The sequence below is a fragment of the Colobus angolensis genome, unplaced genomic scaffold (genome assembly GCF_000951035.1).
Source record: "Colobus angolensis palliatus isolate OR3802 unplaced genomic scaffold, Cang.pa_1.0 Scaffold91, whole genome shotgun sequence".
Taxonomy (NCBI): Eukaryota; Metazoa; Chordata; class Mammalia; order Primates; family Cercopithecidae; genus Colobus; species Colobus angolensis.
Genome location: NW_012123043.1, coordinates 799,836 through 815,714, shown reverse-complemented (window position 1 = coordinate 815,714; position 15,879 = coordinate 799,836). Strand labels below are relative to the sequence as shown.

Here is a 15,879-nt window from a genome sequence, read left to right as displayed (position 1 = left end):
AAAATCAGTTCTTTACACATAATTTTCTTTCAGACTTGGAATGAGTCCAAATAAACCCTGTATATATGTGCTCTCCCTGATGCTGGATTAGCATATCAGAGGACTGTTTGATGTCAACAGGAAGATGGGGACCAGGTTTCTTTTCATTCAAAAATAAATATACCATGTCATGTACATATCAGACCATGAAAACAAATTTTTATGCTTTAATACAGATTTTGAAATCATCATAATTCTAATGTAGTTGGAAGTTTGCTTTTTAAATACCATTATAAAAAAGAAATCAAACTAAAAGAAAAGGCATAATTTAAAAATTGCCCCCAAATTGCACAATAGGGAAGATAAGATGTTACCAGACCAAGATGATCTGATTATTTTCATGTTTTTGTATTCTTTGAGACTGTAGCTTACAAGTTAAAACTGACGACAATAAGCTGAATTCAATATACTACTACTCAGAATGACCTGGTAAGAGTTAAGTATCCAAATTAGTTATAGGCCTTTGAAGAATAACATGAATTTGATTTTTTCATAAAATAAAGGCAGTTTCATTATGCCATTAGTATCTCTAATTATTTTTAATAAATGTCTGCTTAAACATATGTGGTTTTTAAACCATTCCTTAAGTATAGGGTTTTTTGGGTTTTGTTTTTTTGTTGTTTTTTGAGAAAACCAACACTTAAAATGAAAAGAGCCTGTCTGTTCTGATGGTGGCACTGTTGTCTATCTCTTAAAAGAGGATGAACGGCAAAAAGGCAATGAAAATTTGAATTCTTTTTACTATGGGTAAAATGTATATTAGCACTACAAAATAGGAACTTCTACAAAGCCAAAGAAATAAAAAAAAAAGAAAGAACAACCTTCTCTTAAAATTTATTCTAATAAACACATATCTTCTTAAAAGTTAATTATCTAGCCAATGAGCATTATTGTTTGAAAATCCTGTTTTCTCTTGAAAAAAGTCAGCTCTATATAAATGATTAGCTCTGATTAAAAAAAAAAAATCTAATGCCAACATGTAAAAAGTAAAAATGTACATATATTTGTTATATAGCAAGTTTTTAATATAGCAATAAATAATGTAACCAATACATCTAAAAGTTGGAACCAATATAAATATTTATAAGAAAATGAAAGAATGTGTGCCAGGGTGCTTTTACCATATTTATGCTATGAAACAGAATTGCAACTTTTTTTTATAGTTGAAAATAAAGTATCCAAAAATTTATGGGCAGGCAAAAATCAACACCCATATATACCTGATCATTTGGACATAATTTTGTTTAGTCTTTTTTTTTTTAAGTAGGCTAGTCTTTTCTCTAGGCAAATCTTCAAATACTAGTTACTTTAAAAGCACCTTTTCTACTGTTATCAAAATTATTCAAATAAATACTGGGTATTATTCAAATAGAAAAATCAGACGTGACAAAAAGTTAATCAATTTACATACAAAATGTATGTATATACAAACATCAGATTATATTATTTCTGACTTATGTGTAAGAAGATTACCAACATTTCACTTAGGTGAAGTTCAGCATTATCTGGTAAAACCCATCTCCATCACCATCTAAGTGACTTATATTAACATAAAAAGGGCTACAGCTGATCCAAGCTGTTTCCTTTTAAAGATTTTGGGGAAATAGTCACATCTTAATAGATACACTCTTTTTAAAATTATTAATCTCCAAACACCCTACTACAAATTAAATGACCAAGATCAAATCCAATTACATAGTGGACACTGAATATCTAAGTACCATTTTTGAACTCCATTGGGTAACTTGGTTAATGCATTCTAGACATTACAACTCCAAGTAGAATATACAGTTTATTTCTGAATTATAGAATTATAATATTCTTCCTCCAGAAATCTCAGGAAAAGCTTCAATGATATTACCCAGCATAACCTCATCAAGAGAGAAATAATAGAAAATGATCTTATTTTTACAAAAAAACTATTATTCTCTGTGGCATATCAAAACATTTAAGCACACAGTTTGACATGTTAATCTTTAAAAAAGAAAATTTTAGGCAAAATATCTGGAACTCTCAGGGTCAGCTTCATGGGCAGGAAACCTGTATGCAGGTCTGGCACTTGGTTTAAAGCCCTGTTACTGCCATTTTAAAAATTTTTAATTTTTAACAAAGGGACTTGCAATTGTGTAGCCAATCCAGGGAATCATACACTAAGCATCCTTTAGAAATGTACTGCTGTGGTTAAAAAAATAAAAAACAAAAAAAAACCAAAATGCAATCCTGGTGTGCAAGGTGTGTTTGAAGAGGATTAGGAAAAATATTAATTAAATGATGAGAAATAATGAAGTTATAAGAGAACTGGAATTACAGGCACCAGCTGCTCTCCATTTCTTTCAAGTATCTAGTAAGAGGAAGTAGGTGATTTATGTTAAATATAAGGAAGCATTTCCTGCTTAGATTGTTGTCAAATGTTTAAATGTGCCACTAACACAATCCATATCCATCTTATAATAATAGACCTGATTATAAGGTTTGACAGTAACAGGTTGTGTGACCTTGAACAAACCATTTAACCTTGATGGGTCTCAGCTTCCTAGTTTGGAGATGATCTATGAAGTCTCCACCACTTCTGAAATATAATCTATGGGTCTACAGTCTTAGTTTCAAATGAAACAGAAATAATAAATGTCTGTTTGGCACATTTCATACTTAAAAATAATAGTTTCCTGGTATGCCTTATCCTTCATATATCCAGTTAGTAACAACAAAAAAACCTCAGAGATTCCTACTGGTCCATTTAATACTATAAAAGGTCTTAACATGAGATGACAAGTAGTTAGAGTTCTTTGTTATAAGCTTGTAATTAGGTCCAACATTTACTATCAGAGGGGATGTTCCCAAACACAGCACTGCAATTATAATGCAATTTTATAAGACTATATTTTGTCGTGGTTATTTCAAAGAATCAAATGCACAGATACTGGGTGATGAAAAAGGATGCTTCTGGAAGTATAATGGGCAGTGCTAAGCGTGATATTTTTATTAATCTTTCTATGGAAACATTTTTCTTTGGAAGGTACAATGAGGTATCAACAAACTAAACTTTACAAATATTTGCTATACACAATTGTGGAAAATTATATAAAATTAAAATTTTGGTATGTAATACTAATTTACAGTGTATAAGTATTTTCTCTCTTGGCACACTGAATAAAATTCAGATACCTTAAGTTGCATTAGAAGGTGTAAAGTAGAATGGGCCTTACAGTCATGAGATCACTGAGAATACTTATCACTAGCATCTCATTTTATCTTCTTATCCAAGGTCTACTAGTCTTTGTCTTTTCCTGTAATGTTTGAAAATCTATTAAGAGTGCTAAGCTGTTTTTAGATTATAACAGAATATAAATATAATCAATTGATTCCCAAAAGTTAAAATTATGCAGGTTATTAATGCAAGCCAAAAATATATTTCATCTTAGGGTAGAAAATGTGAAACAGAAAATATTTTTCTGGAGCAATTACACCTTGAGGGGAAAAAAACCTCTTAAATTATTTAGCAAACAAGAAAAATAAGTACTCATAAAGTCACAAAACTTCCCCAAAACAGTTGCCTCCTGAAAACTGGTACATCAATATCAAGGAACTTATGTAGAATATTAAAAAACTAAAAGATCAACAATAAAAACACACAAATGCAATAGAATTACTACAAAGAATGGTCCCTGCATTGCTGCCATATGAATAATTCTTAAGAGAAGTTTCCACATTACCAAAACTGATAAGAAAATACTTGGAAATACTTCAAATGTTTTCTCTATTGCATCAGAGTACTAGTGATAAAATGAGATTAAAAAGAATAGTCGGTCAGTCTTAGAGGAGACAAAGAAGGTCACAAAGAGAAACAGAAATATTTCCCTCTTTAATAAATTCTTTCTTGCTATGTTATACTAGACAACACTAAGAGTTGAAGAGATAGTTTAATTTTCATAATGAACAAAGAAAACACAGCAGAACAGTAAAAGTATCTCAACTGAAATCTAAAGAAAAGAAATTAAGATGCTTAACATAATGGTGTCTGAACCTTATCCTTACTTAAGTGTCTACAGTTACCAAAATTACTGCTCACGATGCTATTACATGGTTTACAAAAGGGAGTTTTATATCACTATCATCTTCAAATGTAAGGAGCAATAAGCTCCTTCAAAATTATCTTCAATTTTTTCCAAGCAAACAGAGTTCAAAGTTCATACACCACCTTTTATTTATGCTCACAGAATTAAATAATGGTCATTTCATGGTATAAAGTGTTCAATTTCCTAAAATCTCTAAGTTCTATACTGCTTCAATTTCAAACTACTTAAGTATCAAGGAAAACACAAGTGATATTTTATCAGTAACATTGCTCTTTAAAAAAATTCTATATAACACACCTACATATACATACCATATGTAGACAAAAATTTATACAGATATAGACACATAGATATACATATATCATATATAGGTACCCAAGTAAATGTATCTATGTGTGTGTATATATATAAAATATATTTTTTAAATTTATATATATAAAATAATATTCAATCCTGTGTAGTTTTTTTCAGATAGCGCTACTAACTTGTAACCTTAGGACTTCAGAATAATTCTAAAATGAAATATAAGACAGATGACGATCTTATAAAAAAGACTTAGTGAGAAACTGCATTTGGAATCACTGGCAGTTCTCATAATTGTCTGACATGGGCTATACACTTTGTCCAGACACTGAAATGGAAAGTGTAGGTATCCCAGTAAACAATAAATCAGAGTTATCAAAGAGAGATGGGACTGCTGGGAAATCTTTATTGCTTTAAGGATCCAAAGGCCAAGAGTGTAAAAGACATTTCAAAGTGATTTTATTTCCAATACAACCTCTACATTTGGATATGTACAAATAAAAATGTGTCTGCAAATGTAAAAACAGCCAAACCAAGTAGGTGAACAAGATTTTTAAGTTATAGTATTTGAAAATAAGTTATCTCCAAAACATGGTTGACATTCTAGCTAATTTATTAATGTCTGCCATAAGCAGAATTCTAAGACGTACCTCACTCCCCCAAATTCTCAAGTCCTGTTGTATAATCCCACTCTCTTGAACGTGAGTAGGACATGTGAATATTATGAATTACTCTTCCCATTTTATATGATGTTATATAGAAGAAGGGATTTTGCAGATGTAATTAAGGTCCCTAATCAGCTGACTTTGAGTTAATCAAGAAGGACATTAGCCTGAGTAGTCATGACCTAATTGGGTGAGCCATTCAAAAACATCCAGAGAGATCTGAACCCAGAGAAATTCTCCTGCTGGTCTTAAGGGAACACAATGGCAGGTTGTGGAGACAAATGGGGCAGAAAACGGCCAGCAAGCTCAAGAACCTAAGGATACCCCCAGGTGACAACCAGAAGGGAAACAGGAACTTTAGCCATACAACTTCAAGGATCTGAATTCCCCCAAAAACCAGTGAACATGGAGTAAGACCCTGAACCTCAAATGAGCTCACAGCACCAGATGGCACCTTGATTTCAATTTTCTAAGACCTTCAGCAGAGAACCCATTAATCCTGATCCACAGGAATCTAGATTTAATAAATTTGTGTTGCTTAAAGCTGCTAAATTTGTGGTAATTTGCTATGCAGCAATAAAAAAATTAATACAAAATACAACTGTAAACACATGAAAAATCAATATGTAAAATTAATTTTATGTATATATAAACAAAAGGAGTTTTAAGGCTCCTAGCAAATTTAGAAGGAATGACCTACAGGTGGAACAAGGTAGAAAACACAAAGTCAGCAATCGAAGAAGATAGCCTATACCTAAATATCCTAGAAATAAGAAACGATGGTCTTATTTATTTATTTTGTGCAGTGTCAAACTCCTGGCAGAAAACAGACATCCATTTAAATTATTTGTATTGCATATTTAACTAAAAAATATTTATAAGAATAATATTCACTTCCTCCTTAGCCACTGTGATATGGTATGACATTCTCTTGGCAGATAACAAACCTCTGAGTTTCTTCTCAAAATATTTATTAGGTTACATTTTATTTCATTGATATTCTAGTGAAACAATTTTTAAAAATATATAATATTAAATACACACATTTATAGTTTCTTCTATTTGTCTCAAATTGACTCACCAATAGGTAGTTATAAACACACGTACTTACAAACAGTTCAATGAATGAAGTATATATTGTGAAATGAACCATGAAAATTTAAAATATGTTTTAGTAACATTTCTATTGACAAGTTGAAATTTTAAAATCCTCTTATTTATATATTTTTGAGATTAATTTCCTCTACACTGGCTCTTCACCACTAAATATGTTTCCTGACATTAGAATAGCGAAATAAACAGTATAATAAGACATACTACAAAATGGAGCACGTATGTGTCCAATTTAACTACAATAAAGAAAATATATGGCATATACAGCACAATTTAACTGAAATCTGTTTTGTAAGGTCGATTTTCCTTTAAAATTCTGATTGCTGATAATGAAGAAATTATGATGAAAAATTCTAGATTTCCTTTCATCCTAAAACTCATCTGGGAAGTATTTCATCTGACCACAGCCTCAGGTATTCCTTTGTCACTAATTAGAGAAATACTGAATATTTCAACTATAAATTGCTTAATTATATTTGTCAGTCTGCTCTGAACCAATTAATTATTTACTTGTAAAAATCTTTGATGCAATGCTATCCAGAGGTTCATTTCTGGAATACAGACCAGAAGCTATATTTCCTCTTCTACCCCAATTAAGCTGAAGACTTGAGAGAATGAAATATATTGCTATGATGCACAATGATTTACAATATTACTCACTAAAAAGAAGTGAATCATGTTCATTACAATTCAAGCATTCACTGCTGTCCTTTACAAAGCTTTAAGACACTGTTCTATTCCTTCACAAAAGAAGTTCCTATGATTTTTTTCCTGATATAATCTATCTTATAAAGAACTGCTTACAGAACCAATAAGCATGTTCAGAAAACAATTTTAGAATTTCTTAACTACCCAACCCCACTCCCGCAAAAAATACACTGAATATCACAGCAACTCTCTATGAGACCAGAGCATAAAGCAGTAGGAAATTGTTGTGACAATTATACAACCACTCATGTTATCTACTGAGCCGTGGAACAGAGAAGTATAATAGAAGTAAAACAACCAACTTCTATACATCTATTCACTACATATTTATTGAAGTTGGTACTATGAGCTAGAAACTGAAGATATCCAGGCAAGAAAAACTAGCATGGTCTCTGTGCTCAAAAGAAATTTAAGTCTAATGGGAAATACAAACATCAATAAAATGATTACACACATAAATACATGATTATATTACTAAGTCTTATGTAGGAAGGGCACTCTGGGAGCACTTACACCATAAAGTACTTCATGAGTGAAAGGAATATGCTTGAGGAAGTGATACCTAAGTAAAGAACTGAAGTACACTGAAGTACAAGCAGAAATAAAGTCAGCCAAGAATGGAGAAGAGCATACCAGGTAAAATAAAATCACATTCAAGAAAATGAAAGGCCAATATGCCACAGCAAGAGCAGGAGTCAGATTCTATAGCAAATATATGCTGAGCACAAGCTCTGTGCCAGGCACTGCTCTAGGCACTTGGGATATGTGAATACACAAAACGGACTCTGACCCTCTCTGAGGGAGCGTATCTTCTATAGAACACAAGGCTTGCTGAATCTTGCCAAACATTTTAGTCTTTACCCTTAAAGTGAAAACCTAGGAAGATCTGATTGAAAGGAGGTTTTCCTTTTGCTTTGTTTCTCTCCCCTCTAACGTCTTAAAGACTGATGGAGAAACGGATTTAAGGAATGGGTGCTGGATACTGGGAGACAGTTAAAAAGCTCTCACTCTCTCTGAATGAGAGACAATAGGGAGAGAAATGGAAAGGGAGCCAGGTGAAGAAATTTGAATGGATTTAGAAGAAAAAATAAACAGAATCTGGTGAGATTGAAAAGAAGAGGTAAGGGAGAGTGAAATGTCAAAAAAGAGTCCTGGTTTCCAGAGTGCACAACTAGATAAATTGGTGCCAGGCCTCGAGTTAGGGAACATGGGAGGATGGGTAGTCTGTAAGGAATTTGTTTACAGGCATATTGAGCCAATATAGAGTCAGAATTTAGAGAATGCTCCATGCTAAAGATAAAAAATCGGAAGTCAACAAGAGTATAGATAGTAACTGAATACACAGGTATGAATGAGATCAGCTATAACGTGAGTAAGAACTAAAAAAAAAAAAAAGGCAAGGACTGAAACTTAAAATTCCATCATTAAAGGCCAGGAAGAAGAGAATGACTCAGTTAAGAAAAATGATAGTCTCCAGAGAGGTAGGAAGAAAATCAAGACACTGTGGGACTCAATAAGCCGGTGGAGAAGTGTTTTAGGAAGAAGGATATTAAAAGCAGAGCCAAATGCTGCTGAGAGATCAAGCAGAATGAAGACTGGACAAAGTCCTTTGGCTTTCATGATAGAGGTCATTGAAGAGCTATTATGTGCGGTAGGTTGGAAAGAGAGTCAGGAGTAAGTGTCTGACTGTGATGGAAAAAAAATAACTAGGGTAGTAATTGAAGGAAAAAGCAGGCAGAAGTGAGGGTGGTAGGACTTAAGAGCTCTTCTGAGATTATCTTACTTAACATAACAACACAGGCTGGGTACAGTGGCTCACACCTGTAATCCCAGCACTTTGGGAGGCTGAGGCAGGTGGATCACCTGAGGTCAAAGTTTGAGATCACCTTGACCAATATGGTGAAACCCTGTCTCTACTAAAAATACAAAAATTAGCCAGGTATGGTGGTGCATGCCTGTAGTCCTAGCTACTAGGAAGGCAGAGACAGGAGAATTGCTTGAACCTGGGAGGCAGAGGTTGCAGTGAGCCGAGATCGCACCACTGCATTCCCGCCTGGGCGACACAGTGAGATTCCATCTCAAAAAAATTAATTAAATAAATAAAATAAAATAGCAACATACCTCCTCCAAACTCCTTATTGCTTTTCTTTCAATTTTTCTTAATTGATTTATCAACATCTGGCATATCATATATTCTACTTGCTTTTAGCATTTGACTTCTCCACTGGAAAATAAGTTTCTTGAAAGAATGAATGAATGAATGGGGAACAGGTGTGTGTGCATGTATATACATGTAAATATGTTTAAAATAACAGTGACCTGAGCATATTTAAATGATGAGAGAAGGAACTCAGAAGTGCACAATGGTTATGAATCTAGGACTGGGAACAGATAATGATAGGAATTAAGATTTCTGAGAATACAGGCAGAGAAAGGATAGAGAACCCAGGTGGAGGGAAACATAACAATCCCTCCTATCTAACAAGAATATGGTAACAGGAGAGAAGGAGGAGAGAACAGTAACAGACACAAGTAGGTCTAGCAGGTTCAGTCATGGGAAGGTGAGGGTGCTCCTGTCTAGTGACTTTTAAATACTCTGTAAAACTGGAGGAATAAAGACAACTCTGAAGAGTAGAAAAGAGTAGATTTGTATGATGCAAGGAGGCTAGAAAGCGTGGTGATCAGAGGTTTAAATGGAATAAAGAAAATGTGAATACCTATGAGATATCATACGTGCATAAAGACACAGATAGATGGATGGGTATGTGTACGTACATGTGTACATATGTCTTTAAAAAGTATATATATAAACATACTACATATTATATTATTTAACCATCATAATAACGCTGTAAGACAGGTATTACTGACCCAATTTTATTGATGTACAAACTGGCTCAACTATTAAGATTAAATAACTAGGACAACTGATTAAAATCCTTTAATTGCCATCTGAATTCACCAGTGTAGTTTCAGAGGTCCTGTTATAATCATCCCTTATAACCCACACTTTTTCTTTATATAACTTATTACAACTGCAGGTAAATAGTTTTACATTAGTATTAGTCAAATGCCTGATCCTCCCAACTAGATGATGAGTTCCAAAAAGCCATAAACCATGTACCTGGCACAGAGTAAATGTCTAATAAATAAAAAAATAAAATATAGAGATATTTTTTAAAAGCTACAAATTGGTATTAACTATTTAAGGGTCTAATTTGGCAATAGCTATTATTTAAAATGTGTATACTCTTATTTGGCAATATTTAAATGAATCTATGTAATAGAAATAGACAATGGAGTATTATAGATACAGTTGTATTGATGTAGATAAGGCTTTGTACTTGAGATTTCTCTGTAAGAATAAAAAATGAAAACAATCCAACTATCTATTAACAAAGTAATAAAATAAATCATGATGTGTCTGAGAAAGAATACATGTATTAGTATATATTTTTATATTTAAATGGGTATAAAGATAGTAAGTAAAGTTGGGAAGGTTTTATGCACATAACAGTTAGAGGTTATTTCTGGGACATGGGAATGAGGGAGAAAAAGGAAGGACCATATAAATACAATTGGGTCAGTAATACCTCTCACATAGTTTTCTTATGATGGTTAAGTAATATATAGTATGTTTATACGTATACTTTTTAAAGACATATGTACTAATACATGTACACATATCCATCCATCTACTTAAAGACATATGTACTAATGTACGTACATATATCCAACCACATATCAATCTTTCTTACCTGCCCAGGAAATCAACTCTATCTACACCAAACAACACAGGAAGTCAGCGTGCTATAAGTTAGACTTGCAGGAAGCCAGACTGCTATCTCTAGTGACAATCTAGGAAGCTAAATAGTAACTTCTATAACAATTGAATAACAACTGACAGCTTCCCTAATTTTGTCCCTGCCTTTAACTAGGACCAACCAGAGAAAGCCAAATATGTACTCCTAACCAATGACAAGGACACCCTGTTTCTAGGCAGCTGGTCTATAGCTTCTCTATGTCAGCAGTTTCCCATCAGGGCATACCCAAAGGCTTCCCTTTTCTTCCCTCTACAAACCTTTCACTCCTTTGCTTTCAGTTCTCTGCCAAGATGAAAGTGATGATTGGCTGACTCCCTTGCTACAGCAAGCTCAAATAAATAGTTTTTGTTTTTCTCATTCAGTTATTCTTGTTTGTTTCTAGATGGTTCAAGTTGTGTTCCATAGTAACAGAAGTTTAGCTGGGCACATGGCCAGCTGAATAAAGACTTTCTTTTCCAGCCTTCCTTGCAGCTAGATAGGTTCATGAGACTACATTCTGGCCAAGGGAATAAAGCTGAAAATGTTGTGTGACAGGCAGCACTCAGGAATGTGCTTTAAGATAAAGCCAGCATGTATTCTTTGTCCCTTCAAGCCTAGTGTGACTTGATAAGCTAGAAATAGGCTAGGTCTCTAAAATACTCTTGATAGAACAGAGCTACTATACTAGCCCCAGACTTTTACGTGACAGAGAAGTAATAACAATAACAATAATAATAATAGCAGCAGCAGATACATTTACATAGCCTTACAATGTGTGAGGCATTCTTCTAAGCTCTTAATAAATATTAATTAATTCAATAATTACAACATTCCTATAAAGTAGGTCATATTATTACTTTGTTTTTTAGAAAATGTGGCGCAGAGGAGTAACTGGCCTAAGGACAAACAGTTTTTAAGCTACTATTATTTAAGGGTTTCTATTAATTGCAGCTGAACTTAAACCCAATTAATATGCCATTAGAAAAGAAGGTAAAACAATTTTTATGTGGGGTTGATATCCAAGGTCTGACTGCAAATCCCACTTTCTTTGACGGATCCCCCCCCAGAAATAGGTCAGGCTGCTCTAGAGTCTCTTTCTACCTCCTTTTACTCATGTCCAGAGACACAGGATCAAGCATGGTCTGCTCAGAGAATCAAACAGCAAAACTTGACTTACAGAAGGCAAGTATCTTGGTCCCTTTCCAAGTTGGTTTTGGGGTTAGATATTTAAGGTGACCAGTGGAAACATCACCAGGTAAACCAGGTTCAGAATTATGGTCACGAATCATCTACTATTTATTACATATCTACCAGATAAGTCTTGCATTGAGGTCTTTAGTTTAAAATATCTAATATCCCTATATGTTTAACAGACAATTCTATCAGAAAAAAACAAAACAAAACATTAAGACGATTTTTTAAAAACTTACCTTGATCATTCTGGATAGGTCACCAGCATCTGCTAGTTCCAAAACTATGTTTAGTTCATTATCTTCAATGAATGATGCATAATATTTTATCACATTTGGATGGTTGAGTTGCTGAGAAAATAAAACAGGCATCAGAAAGTTTTCTTACTGTAAATTTCTAAGAGTCACAGTTTTGTAACTTAAGAACAAACTTAACTGTATTTTTTAAATTACAGAAATCTTAACATGACAGTATATTTTTCTTTAGTGAATTTTGAAACAAATACTACAATTATTAAAAGTAAAACTAGGTATAATTTTATCTTAATATTATTAGAAATAATATATTTTACATTTAAATCTTAATTTAAAAGTACTGCTAAGCCCAATAAGCATATCAACAGATGCAAGAAGTAAATGACAGAATTAGGTCACCAACTGCTAAAAATTACATCCTCAAAATGAGAACTTTCATTTAGGAACACTCAATGATAAAGTAGCCCTTTTTACTCCTATTTAGAAGTTATGGCTGGTCCTAGAATAACTCCAGCTAGCAGACAAAACACAGCTGGTGTTTACTATACTATATCTAACTATTGCTTTTATATCAAATAATATACAGGACTTATTTATGTGAGCCAATTCATAAAATCATCCCTAAGAAAAATTTTACCTTGTAGAAATATATGTATCAGTCCCTATTCATTTACAGTCCTTTTGTTCAATCTTTCAACACATTAATATGAGATGAATTGTTTCTCTGAGAAATTATGCAGAAAGTATTTCTTCTTTCTACTTAAAGTTTTCTCCGCAAATTTTCTATGATGACATGCTATTTCTACAGTAAAAGTTCACATATATTTAAGCCAGCTACTTCATGTGCCAAGAAATAACTACAACTAACAGAATAGTCAGAAAACATTGTTTTGACCTTACTTTTTTCCTTTTTGCATAAATCTGGTTCATTTTAGGCAGTAACACAAATGGATGGCATAAAAAAACAGCCAAATTTTAACTATAAGTTAAAAATACAACATAAGCCACAGCATTTCTCAAAAGAAACTTCACTATAAACGAATCAGTGCAGAAATAATTGAGGTCTCAGTCATATTTTTAGTAGATGAGAAACTAAAAAGCTAATTCCTGGCATATTCTTTAGAAGCACTCTGTCTAAGTCTGGAAAAAGGTTTTGAAACATTAGAAAATGCATGTGAACCATTTTGATTACTCCACATTTTCAATATAATTCATGTTGAGATAATACTAATTTGCATTTATATTACTTAACCTTTAGAATATATCTTGTTGGGGTGGTCAAGAAAAAAAATTTTTCAGTGTTTTATGCCCGTTTTATCTATTTCCTAGTTTGAAATGAGAAAAAAAAAGCTGGTCCTACCAAATGTTCTGATTATATTATTTAACAATAAATCCAAAAAAATAACTATATTCTTCAATATACTGAAATTCAACCTTACATAATATTACTTGAAATCAGTGTAGCGTAAGTCTTAAAAACCTTTTTGTGTTTAAGTGTGATATTTTAGTAAATCACTTTTATCACCATATTATGTTCAAAAGAGTCAATAGTTCATTAATTACCTTAAGAAGATCTATTTCTTTGATGCAATCAGCACGTGCTTTGGCATCCATTAAATCAAATATCTAAAAATAGGACCCAGAATTATTTAATAAAACAATAACCTATGGTTCAAGCTATCATGTAAATTCATTTTAATACTCTACATGTATTTATATGTACACTAAGGAATTTTCTTTCTGATTAGCTTTTATTTATTATGGAGGTCTGTAGGTATCTTATGTTACCAACAACGCTTACATTTTCAGCAGTCAGTGTTTAAAAAATGGATAAAGAGACCAGTTAGATATCCCTTGACACTAAGGTCTTAAGTTCCAAAGAACAAAATTAAAGTTGTGATTATTAAGATGATAAAGTAATAGCTAATATATGTTGAGCAATTAATACATGCTAAATGTACTGCACAACCTTATGAGGATGATAATAGTAGTATTCCCATTTTACAGATGAAGAAGAGAAGCTTCAGAAAGCTAAGGAGACTGACAAAAGGTCACACAGCTAATCAACAGAACAAGCAGAATTCATTCTTAGAATTATCCAACTAGAACCCAAGCAGTGAACTATTAATCTGTTCCTTCAAATCATGTCTAAAAGGTCTGATGTATGCATTTTTGACAAGGGTGCTATCATTTCAAGGGGGTGAAATTTGGTTCTTTGAGGAGAAGGGTAACAAAATTTTACTCTATTAAGTATAGATACACATACAGTACTGCACATAAACAGATGTACTGTATTTGTGGAATTAAAATTTCATGGGTAGAGGTAATTGGGAAGAAATGCCTAAAAAGGCAGTTTGGAGGGAAGATAATGAAGTAAAGGTTGAAAAATATTAACCTACCATTAAAAACATAAAAATAAAAAATACAATCAAAAAGGTATTTCATGTGTCTCTGAAAACACAAATCTCTCAAAGTTCTAAGTGTGTGGAAAATAACATTTAAAAAAGCAATATCTTAGAGACTGGAAAAAAAAAATCTAAGTCAGTACTGCAAGCTGATTAAAACCCTAGTGACATAACAAATTTTAAAAAATGACATTTTTAGTAATCAGCTTGATCAAGTCTTCCTGATTCAGCCAGCTAACATTCCAAGAAAAGGTACAAAGTCAAAGGAGTGGCAGAATCCAAGTCTTTTTAATTAGAGAAGTAGTTATTAGACACTACCAGAGAGGGCTGGCCTCTTTACACATGATGCTTTGAAATTCATTGCAATCTTATAAGATAGGTAGTATTGGCCACAATAACAAGATGAGGATTGAGACTCAAAAAGATTAAATAATATGCTTATGATCATAAAACTAGTAAATGACAGAATCTTGAAGCCAGGTTGTTCTAGCTCCACAGTCAGTGTTTTCTCAATGAGCCAGGCTGTCATGAAGTCTAATGCATACACAACTAGCTAAGAAGTATTAAAATACATGTGTGTACAAAGTGTAGTATTAGACACCTAAGGAAGAAATTCCTCCCATGTAGGGAGGGGGTAGCATTAGAGGTGAACCTTGAAAGAATTATAGGATTCTGCCAGAGAGAAACAAAAGATATCTAATGCATAAAAATAAATATGGAATAAGGGTGTATAATTACAGCTTATGAGAGGCAACTTTTTCTAGATATTATTCTTACTATCCAAAGATACACAAAGTTCTAACTTTTCTTAATTAAAAAAAAAAACCATGAAGATATTAGATAAGATTATAAAGCAAAAATAAAATCCATAAACTCACTGCCTTGAAGAATTTTAGCTTTGGCTCAGTCCCTTCTATTTCTTGTACAAACACATGTGCTTTTTACGTAGTGAAAATAGCAGTATATAAAATGATATGCAGGCTGGGCGTGGTGGCTCACACCTGTAATCCCAGCACTCTGGGAGGCCAAGGTGGGCGGATCACGAGGTCAGGAGATAGAGACCATCCTGGCTAATATGGTGAAAACCCATCTTTACTAAAAATACAAAAAAAAAATTAGCTGGGTGGGGTGGCTGGTGCCTATGGTCCCAGCTACTCTGGAGGCTGAGGCAGGAGAATGACGTGAACCCGGGAGGCGGAGCTTGCAGTAAGCCGAGATTGCACCACTGCACTCCAGCCTGGGTAAGAGAGTGAGTCTGCGTCTCAAAAAAAATTAAAAATAAAAATAAAATAAAATAAAAAATAAAACCATATATATGCTTT

General features: G+C 33.0%; 1 protein-coding gene across 1 annotated transcript in view; it reads right to left on the bottom strand.

The window, feature by feature from the left end:
* The window catches only part of NEK7 (NIMA-related kinase 7), a 99,682-nt gene that overhangs the window by 40,364 nt on the left and 43,439 nt on the right, over positions 1-15,879 (bottom strand). The window contains exons 4-5 of the mRNA XM_011931691.1: positions 13,716-13,778; positions 12,138-12,248 (exon numbers count right to left, since the gene is read on the bottom strand). Coding sequence (XP_011787081.1) covers positions 12,138-12,248; positions 13,716-13,778 — 174 coding nt within the window. The remainder of the gene's footprint in view (positions 1-12,137; positions 12,249-13,715; positions 13,779-15,879) is intronic.